General features: G+C 32.7%; 1 protein-coding gene across 3 annotated transcripts in view; it reads right to left on the bottom strand.

The window, feature by feature from the left end:
* The window catches only part of LOC143241665 (ataxin-10), a 46,094-nt gene that overhangs the window by 26,526 nt on the left and 6,251 nt on the right, over nt 1-13,317 (bottom strand). For all 3 annotated transcript variants that reach the window (XR_013022250.1, XM_076484892.1, XM_076484893.1), the window contains exons 3-5: nt 9,647-9,723; nt 3,355-3,469; nt 1,421-1,585 (exon numbers count right to left, since the gene is read on the bottom strand). Coding sequence is in view for 2 of the 3 variants with exons in the window: in XM_076484892.1 (XP_076341007.1) it covers nt 1,421-1,585; nt 3,355-3,469; nt 9,647-9,723 (357 nt within the window). In the remaining variant the exon portion in view is untranslated. The remainder of the gene's footprint in view (nt 1-1,420; nt 1,586-3,354; nt 3,470-9,646; nt 9,724-13,317) is intronic.

Below are 13,317 nucleotides of genomic sequence, written 5' to 3'. Positions count from 1 at the left end.
AAAACCATGGAAAGTGGCTCTTTATTTGTTGTACAGTATCTGTGTTTGAAATCCATGAGTTTAAAATCAGTATGCATGGCTACATGTTCCTTTTCATTCTGTAATTACAATAACATTGCTCTAACATTTTGTGTTCAAAGAACAGTTTTTACATGGATGGGCCAGGACTGGTATGTTTTAGAAATCAAAATGTCTGATTACATTCCTCACCTTATCCAAAGTGTTCTTTCACTTTCTTGAGAAAAAAAAGTGGTGCTGTTATCTTCAGGAAGTTGGCTACAAATCATTGGTAATATTATACAAAATCAAGAAATTTGCAGACTTCTCACTTCAACAAGGGTTTAGGTCATCCTCTCACTGTTTATATCTTAGCCAGGTTCTTCAATACTCCATTTCATTTCATAACTTGACCAAGAAACTCCAACTTTATAAGCATGAGAAAACTTTTAATTTCACTTTTAAGACTTCTTTTCTCTTGTGGTAGAATATTATTCTCACTGTCACAGATATAGGCTCAAAAATACAAGACAAAAACATCATTAACATACACCAGACATTTGTCCTACTGTACTACTTCTAGTGTAAGATGTATCACCCACTTGGTAGTAGCCAGTGCATTCTCCAGGCCTAAAGGAATGACATGAAAGTCATACAGACCATTACTTGTGCTAAAAACAACAGTCTTAGTCCTGCTGTTGCTGTCCAGTCACACTTGCCAGTTGATCTTTAAATGATAAACGTATAAACAAGTATACCTTCCTGACAATTACTACTGGAAATAACAAAGCAGTTTCCATGGGTTGTATTACCCAATTCTGTTCTTCAGAGTTTACAACCTTGTCTCCAAGGTAATCCATGTAATGGTTGCTTTATAATAGAGGCACTGTCTGTGTCTATATCGTGCTGAATCACGAACACTCAATCAAATCAGCCATCTGGTTTCTAAAATACATCAGTCAACAAGTCAGTTAGCTGGATATGTAAATAGTCTTGTTTATGTTTTCAGCCACAGTGTAGTAGATGCAACACTAGCATCAATTACTTCCACTTTACTTAGTATGCCAACAACCATTCTAGCACAAAGCTAGACAATTACCTGTCCACAGTATCAAAGCAACACTGATATTTTATTCCTTCTCAGATGGATTACTGTGCAAGTTTTTGTGACATTACACATTACTTACCATATCCAAAAATGTTAGAAGACAAAAACAAAGGGATAATGAAATGAACTAAAAACTGGTCTAACATCATCAAAAATACCTTTTACTCTTTATTATTATTTTCACAATAAAGTTGGCTTCTCTGTGAGCAAAATGAGTCTTGTTAAATACAGAAATGGTTCAGTTATTCATACTTTCAATCACAAATTTCATTAAAATCTTAATGTTTCAAATACCTTATTAATAGTTCAACGTACCTCCACTCACAAAGTCCTTCAGCAACATGGGTTATTAAAGCATCTGTAATTTCTATTCCATCCTGAGTGTCAGTCAGCTGTTTTATCCGTGAGAAATTTAAACAGTTAAAAAGAACCATGCTGCTAATTTCAGAAACTTTACGGTCTTGATTTCTTAATAATCCGCTGGAAAATTTAAAGATATTTTAAACAATTCAGGAATGTCTAACATATTATATGACTTTATCTAGAACTATTAAGAAGTCTATAAATCAACTGACTACATAGTAACATTGGTAAAACTCTTTCAAACTGAAATACCTCCTAATCAGAGAAACTAAATGGCTGTATGAGAAAATGTGTCCACAAAATTCATGTGCACAATTCAGAGTTGAATACATACCCAGTCAGTCTCTAGGCATAAGAACATTTTATAATCCATTATGTGAAATTTATTGTAAAAATGGTGATTTGATATATAGAAATCATATGTCCTCATTTAAAAAATTAAAATATATTTTTATATGCAGTGAAAAATGGAGAAATTTAGCTTTGTAAATGTTTCAGAAGTTTATTTAAGTTTGTCATGAAATATAACTGACCAAAACTCACTGCTTTTGGTTAAATAATCTACACTAATGTTTCTTTAAACACTAACTCTATAAAAACAAAGTTGGACAACTCGACTCAACTTGAATATCATTACTGAATCTTCTTCAAATTTGGCAAGCTTCTTGCAAACATTACAAGACACATAAAACCAAGATTTTGTTTTAAAGTTTTTTACTAAATATTTATCTCGGAATTTACTGAGACAGTCTGAGTGAAAAGTTATTTTCATACTGAGAATAAAACATTCATATTTAATTTATATAAGTTCTATAATTTCATATTTTATCTCTCACTTTTCTACCATATCACTAACTGTAGCAAAATCATCAACATACAATGAAATAAAAAGTTAAATTTTGAATTAATAATTTTTTCTACTTTGGTTACATAATGTCTCAAGATCTTAAAGCAACTTATTTTTATAATTTAAACCGTTATCCTTTTCAAATCTGCTTTTTGTAATTTTATAGTTTTATTGACCATAATTTGATATGAACAAATTATTTGTCCACCATCAAAAGCAATAAATCAAAGTAGAAGCATGTTCCTCATAGATATTATGTAAACACCAGGTGATCTTTGAGTTATTGGTGTAACCAACATAAGCCATAGTGAATCTTAAACATTTGGGTTTCAAAAACATTGTCCAAGTATCTTTTGAGCATGCAGAATATAAGATGGTATAGCAGTCACTAGAATATTGTGTCTTAAAACTACAATAAACTATCTAGCCTCCTAAGTAAGCTATAATTATATTAAAAACTCCATTAACAATTCTGATGAGTAAAACCAAAATCACCTGCTAATTCCTGTCTTTCCATTGAACACTGACCTTATCAAAATCAAAAGAAAGACTTGATAGAGGAAAACTACTCTTTCTATTGGTTATATATCTTAGCAAATAAAGAACACAGGAGGTTCAAATATTAGATTCTTGTTTGTAATACATATTGTTCATGGTTCTAATTAGTTGTAGCTTATTTTACAAATGATAAAGTTCTAAAGTGAAGAATTCATGTGACAGAAAACAATAACTGAAAACATTTCTGTAACTTCTCTTTATCAAATTAAAGTTTATACAATACATATACTTGAATTATAAACTGCATTTACTTTGCAAGGTTACTTACACATACATTGATAATAAAGTTGGTTAATTACATTTTAAGTTTTACACTCTAAAAGGCCATGACACATGTACTTGTACCCTGCCATAAAACAGTTACCTAATTTCATTTAACACAACTATTTACTTTAGTTAAATCTAAAAGCTGTTTAATGCAAAGTATTTAGTGAAAGATTTTCTATTGATATCAATAAATCTGATAGTCAGTTAACCGTACTTGAAGAGGTGGTGTTCATCAAAGAATATATTCCAGCAGTAATCTTGTGTTTTAGTATTTCCAGTCACAAGATTCCCAATAAACTGAAGTCCACACTTAACATTTGTAAGAAGTTCTGAAAAATATTTTGAGATGACATTAAAAACACAAATTAAGATTTCTACTATGATTCAGAGATATAAACTTGTATTATTGAAGAACTTAAAAGACTGGAAACAATAATAAATGACCCACTTTTTGTTATTGTATTTTATAAACATCTAGATAAAAAAACTGATGCGTATTCTACACAGGAATATTACTCTGTAGCAACATGCAAAAGTCATTCCTTCAACCAGATATATACTATATATATAGGTAAAACTATTAATATGTTCCTACAGAGCAGGGGTCACCAAACGTTTTTTACAGGGGCCTGATTACTTGGGGAATGAGAAGTGTGGGCCACATGATCATTATGTTCAGTACTCACAAGCTAGAATGAAAGCTCTCTGTAAAAGACTTAACATTAAGTTTAGGATGTCACATTAGCCATGTGGGAGTAGCATGCAATACACACGTATAATAAAAAACAAACAGAAATACAACCAACATTTTTATTTACCAAAAGGTTATCAAAGAAGGTGACATCAAGAAAAATAATTGTTACATCACACATAGTGAGTACATATCTGAATTTCACTGAGCCACGAAAAAGTTAGTGAGATTTATGAAATTGGTGTTTGGCTTTCAAAATATCTTCAATGTTAGGTTTTGAATTGCTGCATCCAATCATTAGAATTGCTTTCAAATGTTTATCAGTCAACCTTGATCGATGTACCGACTTCACATACTTCATTTTTGGAAATGCTTGCTCACAGACATAAGTTGTACCGAACACTGATGCCATACCAGATGCAAACTGCTTCAGCTTTGGAAAATCATCTTCAGGTATGCAGCTATAAAATTTAATAAGTTGCCCCTCTCTGTGTTTTGCTTTCAACAAGTCATTTCCTTGCAAATCAATGACCTCCAGCTGAAGTTTCACTGACACGTCATCAATGACACAATTAAAAGGATTCTGAAAAAGGAGAATGTCACTTTCGATTCTATCGAGATCTGAAAATCTCTCTAAAAATGTTTATTTAAATCACCAATAATCTTTTTCTGAAACTCCAGGTTGACATCTTCTGTGATTCCAGCATGAAACTCATTGAAACACTGAAAATGAGAGAGGTTTCCTCCTTCCAAGTGTGCTTCAAACAATGACAGCTTTCTCCAAAATCCTTTAATGATTCTATAGAGATCACAGACAAGGTTATTCTTCCCCTAAAGCTTCAGGTTCAATTCATTCATGTGGGATGTGATGTCAACCAAAAATGACAATTTTGACAACCAGGTTAGATCCAACAGAAGTGGATCGGCTCTATATTTCTCGATAAGAAATATATCTATTTCTCTTCTCATCTTATAAAAACGAGACTAGACTTTACCACAGCTGAGCCACCTCACCACCATGTGATAAGGCAAGTCACAGAAATCCGAATCAATTTCTTCAAGAAATGCCTTGAACTGGCAATGATTAAGTGCATGACCCCGAATAAAGTTCGCTGCAGAAATGACTGGTTTCAGTATGCAAGAAATATCTAAGTCTTTTCCACAGAGTGCTTGCTGATGTATGATGCAGTGTATGAACAGAGTGCTTGGGAGTTGAAAATCTTCCAAATGTTTCCTGATCAGCCCCACCAGACCCTTCTTTACTCCAGCCATGTTTTTCTCTCCATCAACTGTTGCACCTCTAAGCTGATTCCACTGAAGGTTATAGTCTTGCAAAGTTTTATGCATGTCCATGAAATTGTCTTCTCCAGTTGTTCTTTCTTGCATACTGCAAACTGATGCCAACTCTTCTGTGATCTAAAAGTCCAAATTAACTCCACGAACGAACACAAGAAGTTGTGACGTACTCGAGAGATCAGTAGACTCATCCAGTGCCAGAGAATACCATGGGGGAAGTTTCTAGCTTTTTGGCAAATCTGCAATGCGATGTTCTCTCCAAGTTCTTCTGCTCTCCATGCAACTGAGGTTGCTTAAAGGCTGATACTTCCAAAGGAATTGGCTTTTTCAGGACACAGCTCATTTGCTGCTTCCATCATATACTCTTTGATGAAGTTGCAGTCAGTAAAAGGTTTTCCTCACTCTGCTATCCTATGCACTATTGAATTGGCTTTTTCAGGACACAGCTCATTTGCTGCTTCCATCATATACTCTTTGATGAAGTTGCAGTCAGTAAAAGGTTTTCCTCACTCTGCTATCCTATGCACTATTTTATAACTTGTATGAGTGACAGATTCATTTTCAGCAAACTTTCTCATGAAGAGATTCTTTTGAGATTCAAAAACACATTTCATGGATTCAAATTTCTCAGAACGGAACTTTCCTAAAAATTTCAAATATGCTTATAGATGTTTTGTTTCATAGTGATGTCGAAGATTGTACTCTTTTAAAACGACAACACTTTCAGTGCATATCACACAAGTAGCTTTCTGGTATTTTTGTTTCCACAAAGAAGTACTTTTCTTCGCATTTTTCATTGAAAGCACAACACTCAGAGTTCATTTGTCTTATTTTAAAAGCAGCCATAACAATGGGTAAATAAAATCTGAACATGAAAAACACAGAATGCTGTAAGAAAAGTATTGTACTGGTCCAAGAATGCATAAACAAAATATACTGAAATGTACATTTGCCATGACACTTACCTAAAAACGAGTTACAAAAAGCGCATAACCCGACTACTAAGAGAAATTAGCTTACTGAAGCGCTAACACTAGGCCACTGAATTTACAAAACGAGTCGATAGGACGAGGGTTAAATCTGTACTTGTTTTTGAAATCCTAACGCTTTCATAGATACATGCCTTGATATGAATAAACGGGCAGCAAGGATAAAAGAAGAAATTTCCTATTTGTTAAAAATGTGTGTTACAGCCTTGTTTCTTTTTATCATAACGTCTTGTGTTTGCCAGCTTAAAGCGACTATCGGTGTGATTTATTTTGTTATGACAGTCGGACATTTGATGAAATTTCACTTTTTATTTCCAAGCTGCAAGCTGCTGGCAGGCCAGACAAAATGACCTTGAGGGCATTATCCGGCCCGCGGCCGTAGTTTGGTGACCCCTGCTACAGAGGAACATACTTTATATAGCTACACAGAAGTAGAGTTCTTACTGCACTTTAAAAAGATTTACAGGTACCTGAACATGAATGCTTTTAGGTAACTAAGTATGGTACCTGGCTGAACATTTTAAGATAACTAAATGTGGTACCTGGCTGAACATTTTAAAGTGACTAAATGTGGTACCTGGCTGAACATTTTAAGGTGACTAAGTGTGGTACCTGCTTGAAGGTGAAAATTTTTAGGCAGCTAAGTGTGGTACCTGCTTGAACATAATACTTAATACTTTGTGCACACGTAGCACAACTCAGCCAACATTTCAAAATTAGAATCTTTGTGAAATACAAGTTCTTTGACAGCAGTATGTTTTTCTCATGGTTAATAAATCTGTTCCTTTGACAGAACACTTTTTTTTCATTCTCACCTGAATATCAAAAATTTGACAGACTCCACTGCTCCCCAAAATTGGGTCTCATTGATTCAATAATTGGGTATTAACTCTTTCAGCACAGGCTCAATTTGCGGGACCAACTCTGTAATGATTTGTGCTTAGAAAGAACTTTATATTTTATCTGCATAAATTTAATTGATTTGACCAGCCTCATATCCACCATATAAAATTAGGAAATATATATAGATTGTACTTTTTTGTCATATAATGACTACAAATTATAACATGAAAAAACAAATTATGAGTCTAAGTGGCTTAAATCTCATAACACTTTATATTTATATATATATATATCATTTTTATTATATTTACTTTCCAGCCATTTATTACAGAAGTTTCAATGACGTTATGCACATGCACTAATATTGCCATATTCAGTAATACGAAGTGACCTATTTTAATTGTGTTTTAGTACACTTGTATTTTATAAAATACAGTTATAATACACATGTACACATATTATTACTATTTATAAATACTGTGTCGATAGGGTTAAGCTGATAGTATGGAATTTTTTGTTTCTTGTTTTGTACATAATAACATCATGAACTATCTTAATAATGTTAAATAATAGACCACACTGTACACAGTATTGTAATTTAGTGTTGTGTATGTACAAAATTAATTCATTCAAAGTTTCTCGTCTTTTGATCAGCACCACAACTGCTTGCATGTCCAAAGGATTACAGCCACACCAAATATTATTTTACTTATTCTCATGGAAAATATAAAATATCAAGAAAAAATAAAATATGATTATTTTATTTGTAAGTTTATTTCCATATATACAACATATATATATATATATATATTGTCTAATGATTCAACAACATTTCAACCCACTTCAGTATATTGTCACTAGGTCTGTGGTTCTTACTTCGATAAAGTGTTGACTGATTTGTTGTTCTTACTTCAGTATATTGACATTAGGTCTGTAATACTTATTTCAGTATACTGTTCTTTGGTCTCTAATACTTATTTCAGTATACTGTTCTTTGGTCTCTAATATTTATTTCAGTATACTGTTCTTTGGTCTCTAATACTTATTTCAGTATACTGTTCTTTGCTCTGTAATACTTATTTCATTATACTGTTCTTAGGTCTGCAATACTTATTTCAGTATACTGTTCTAAGGTCTGTAATACTTATTTCAGTTTACTGTCCTTTGCTCTGTAATACTTATTTCAGTATACTGTTCTTTGGTCTCTAATACTTATTTCAGTATGCTGTTCTTTGATCTGTAATACTTATTTCAGTATACTGTTCTTTGGTCTGTAATACTTATTTCAGTATACTGTTCTTTGGTCTCTAATACTTATTTCAGTATACTGTTCTTTGCTCTGTAATACTTATTTCAGTATACTGTTCTTTGGTCTCTAATACTTATTTCAGTATACTGTTCTTTGGTCTCTAATACTTATTTCAGTATACTGTTCTTTGGTCTCTAATACTTATTTCAGTATACTGTTCTTTGGTCTGTAATACTTATTCCAGTATACTGTTCTTTGGTCTCTAATACTTATTTCAGTATACTGTTCTTTGGTCTCTAATACTTATTTCAGTATACTGTTCTTTGGTCTCTAATACTTATTTCAGTATACTGTTCTTTGGTCTGTAATACTTATTTCAGTATACTGTTCTTTGGTCTGTAATACTTATTTCAGTATACTGTTCTTAGGTCTGTAATACTTATTTCAGTATACTGTTCTTTGGTCTGTAATACTTATTTCAGTATACTGTTCTTTGGTCTGCAATACTTATTTCAGTATACTGTTCTTAGGTCTGCAATACTTATTTCAGTATGCTGTTCTTAGGTCTGTAATACTTATTTCAGTTTACTGTCCTTTGCTCTGTAATACTTATTTCAGTATACTGTTCTTTGGTCTCTAATACTTATTTCAGTATACTGTTCTTTGGTCTGTAATACTTGTTTCAGTATACTGTTCTTTGGTCTGTAATACTTGTTTCAGTATACTGTTCTTTGGTCTGTAATACTTATTTCAGTATACTGTTCTTTGGTCTGTAATACTTATTTCAGTATACTGTTCTTTGGTCTGTAATACTTATTTCAGTATACTGTTCTTTGGTCTGCAATACTTATTTCAGTATACTGTTCTTAGGTCTGCAATACTTATTTCAGTATGCTGTTCTTAGGTCTGTAATACTTATTTCAGTTTACTGTCCTTTGCTCTGTAATACTTATTTCAGTATACTGTTCTTTGGTCTGTAATACTTATTTCAGTATACTGTTCTTTGGTCTGTAATACTTGTTTCAGTATACTGTTCTTTGGTCTGTAATACTTGTTTCAGTATACTGTTCTTTGGTCTGTAATACTTATTTCAGTATACTGTTCTTTGGTCTGTAATACTTATTTCAGTATACTGTTCTTTGGTCTGTAATACTTATTTCAGTATACTGTTCTTTGGTCTGTAATACTTATTTCAGTATACTGTTCTTTGGTCTGTAATACTTATTTCAGTATACTGTTCTTGGGTCTGTAATACTTATTTCAGTTTACTGTCCTTAGGTCTGCAGTTCTTATTTTGGTATATTGCCATTAGGTCTGTGGTTCTTACATCAGTTCATCATACCACAGCCTACTTAAAACACATGTCAATATTACACATCAGTCCACCATACCACAACCTACATTAATCACGTTTACACTATATATCAGTTTACCATACCAGAGTTCACAAAATCTTCTCTTGATAAATATTTTTCCACCAAAATATGAACTAAATGAACAGATGAGCTCAAATTCCTGTAAGAAACAAAACAAAGCTTATGAACACATCACAATAGATTATTCTAATTCTACTACAACACTAAAAATGTGAAATACACAACTTTCTACAGTTGTCAGAATAGCTGATAAGTTTCAGATTAAATATACAAAACATTATGCAACTTAAACCTCAGTTGTTGAGTAAATTCCCAAATTAAGATGTGATATAATCAGTAGTGAAAACAGTTTCTTTTACCTTATGACTCAATCACAAACATTTGAACTGGAAATCATGTCAGACTATGTTTCTTATGTTTCTTTCAACTCTAGTAGTCACTAGATTATCTTTCATTCATAAAACTGCTCATCTGTTGGTATGGGAAATGACAAACATGCAGCACAAAAACTTTATCAAGTCATGGGTTTAACCTGAAACAAGGGCAAGGCTTCCTTAAATTTTAACATTCAAAATCATAATTTAAATGTTAGAACTTGCATTTTCATTCATGAATATCAGCTGAAATTATAACAGCCCTGGCCCAGCATGATTGTTGGGTTTACAGACACATAAGTCCACAAAATGTAAACAAAACCAATGACACTTTGTTTATTAGCTTCAGACATTTTCCAAAACAATTACCTCAAAATAACTGTATTCCAAAAAATAATTACAACTCATTGTTGAAGACCTGAGCAAATCCTAATGGTGATATGGAAAATTTATCAAGTATAATAACTGTTCATCAAAGTGAAAAGGATACCTAACAACATAACATATTTTTTAAAACACACACACACATGTAATAAAAAAAATTAACAATTCATTTTTTCTGGTCAAGGGAAAAGAAAATTCTTTTTTTGAGTATTAAAGTAGGAATCCAGATGACTACGTACATGAAAAAACATATATCAAAACAAGATTCTATGTCCTGTGGACTACTACGTACATGAAAAAACATATATCAAAACAAGATTCAGTGTTCTGTGGACTACTACATACATGAAAAAACTTTTGTATATCAAAACAACATTCCATGTCCTGTGGACTACTACGTACATAAAAAAACATACATCAAAACAAGATTCCACGTCCTATGGACTACTATGTGCATAAAAAACCATATACCAAAACAAGATTCCATGTCCTATGGACTACTATGTACATGAAAAAACTTGTATATCAAAACAAGATTCTATGTTCTGTGGACTACTATGTACATGAAAAAACTTGTATATCAAAACAAGATTCCATGGCCTGTGGACTACTATGTACATGAAAAAACATATATCAAAACAAGATTCCATGTCCTGTGGACTACTGTGTACATGAAAAAACATATATCAAAACAAGATTCCATATCCTGTGGACTACTATGTACATAAAAAAAACATATCAAAACAAGATTCCATGTCCTGTGGACTACTATGTACATGAAAAACATATATTAAAACACGATTCCATGTCCTGTGGACTACTATGTACATGAAACAACATATATCAAAACAAGATTCCACGCCCTGTGGACTACTATGTACATGAAAAAACATATATCAAAACAAGATTCCATGTCCTGTGGACTACTATGTACATGAAAAAACATATATCAAAACAAGATTCCATGTCCTGTGGACTACTATGTACATGAAAAAACTAATATCAAAACAAGATTCCATGTTCTGTGGACAACTACGTACATGAAAAAACATATATCAAAACAAGATTCAGTGTTCTGTGGACTACTACGTACATGAAAAAACATCTCAAAACAAGATTCCATGTTCTGTAGACTACTATGTACATAAAAAAAACATATATCAAAACAAGAAACCATGCCCTGTGGACTACTATGTACATGAAAAAACTTATATATCAAAACAAGATTCCATGCCCTGTGGACTACTATGTACATGAAAAAACATATATCAAAACAAGATTCCGTGTTCTGTGGACAACTACGTACATGAAAAAACTTTTGTACATCAAAACAAGATTCCGTGTTCTGTGGACTACTACATACATGAAAAAAACATATATCAAAACAAATTTCCGTGTTCTGTGGACAACTACTTACATGAAAAAACATATATCAAAACAAGATTCCATGTTCTGTGGACTACTTCGTACATGAAAAAACTTTGTATATCAAAACAAGATTCCATGTCTGTGGACTACTATGTACATGAAAAAACTTTTGTTTATCAAAACAAAATTCCGTGTTCTATGGAGTACTACGTACATGAAAAAACTTTTGTATATCAAAACAAGATTCCGTGTTCTGTGGACCACTACGTACATGAAAAAACTTTTGTTTATCAAAACAAAATTCCGTGTTCTGTGGAGTACTACGTACATGAAAAGACTTTTGTATATCAAAACAAGATTCCATGTTTGGTGGACTACTACACACATGAAAACACTTTTGTATATGAAAAATGATGCCTTGTCCTGTAAACTACTACATACATGAAAAAAATGTTTGTATATCAAAACATGATTCCATGTCTTGTGGACTATGATGTACATGAAAGCTTGTGTATATCAAAACAAGATTCCATGTACTCTGGACTATGACATACAGTTAAAAACCTAGCTATGGGGTAACAACATTCATGTGGATGTGGGAAAGATGATCACACTGTTATTAATTCACAACTGTTAGAAACCTAGCTATGGGGTAACAACATTCATGTGGATGTGGGAAAGAGGATCACACTGTTATTAATTCACAACAGTTAGAAACCTAACTATGGGGTAACAACGTTCATGTGGATGTGGAAAAGATGATCACACTGTTATTAATTCACAACAGTTAGAAACCTAGCTATGGGGTAACAACATTCATGTGGATGTGAGAAAGATGATCACACTGTTATTAATTCACAACAGTTAAAAACCTAGCTATGGGGTAACAACATTCATGTGGATGTGGGAAAGATGATCACACTGTTATTAATTCACAACAGGTAGAAACCTAGCTATGGGGTAACAACATTCATATGGATGTGGGAAAGATGATCACACTGTTATTAATTCACAACAGTTAGAAACCTAGCTATGGGGTAACAACACTCATGTGGATGTGGGAAAGATGATCACACTGTTACTATTCTCACTCAAATTTTAAATAGACAGGAATTACTCTAAGTACAGCAATATGAGCGCCAAGGGACAAAACCATAGTAAATCTGCAAGTTCCTCCACCGTGACCCATAAAACTGATAGAGTATAAATCAAGGAGGGATTAGTTACATCTGTAAATTATGTTGATTGTTTCAGTTCTAATTCCAAAACCAAATGACTTGGGAACAAAATTAATGTGAATGTAGGAAACAAAGGGTGAGATGCAATTCTACCAGTTTACTTCCATTTTTGAACGGTTTGATAATAATTTATACATCATTAACACAAACAGGTGAATGTTTCCATGATCCACCAGTCCAAGGGCTTGGATTTGTACAGTGGTAAGAATTCTCAAACCTCACTGGAAGGGGGGAGAACATGGTGGAGAGTCCATAGGAACAACACCTGAAACAGTGCAATGGGTGACTACAAAACCCTATGTTCAAAAGTAGACCATACTAATTTATTCAATATATGGTATGGCATGGATAGATAGCTATTCTCTTCTG

This window comes from Tachypleus tridentatus, unplaced genomic scaffold (assembly GCF_004210375.1).
Source record: "Tachypleus tridentatus isolate NWPU-2018 unplaced genomic scaffold, ASM421037v1 Hic_cluster_1, whole genome shotgun sequence".
Classification (NCBI taxonomy): domain Eukaryota; kingdom Metazoa; phylum Arthropoda; class Merostomata; order Xiphosura; family Limulidae; genus Tachypleus; species Tachypleus tridentatus.
The sequence above is the reverse complement of the archived record's forward strand: the minus strand, read 5'-3'. Positions and strand labels throughout refer to the sequence as shown.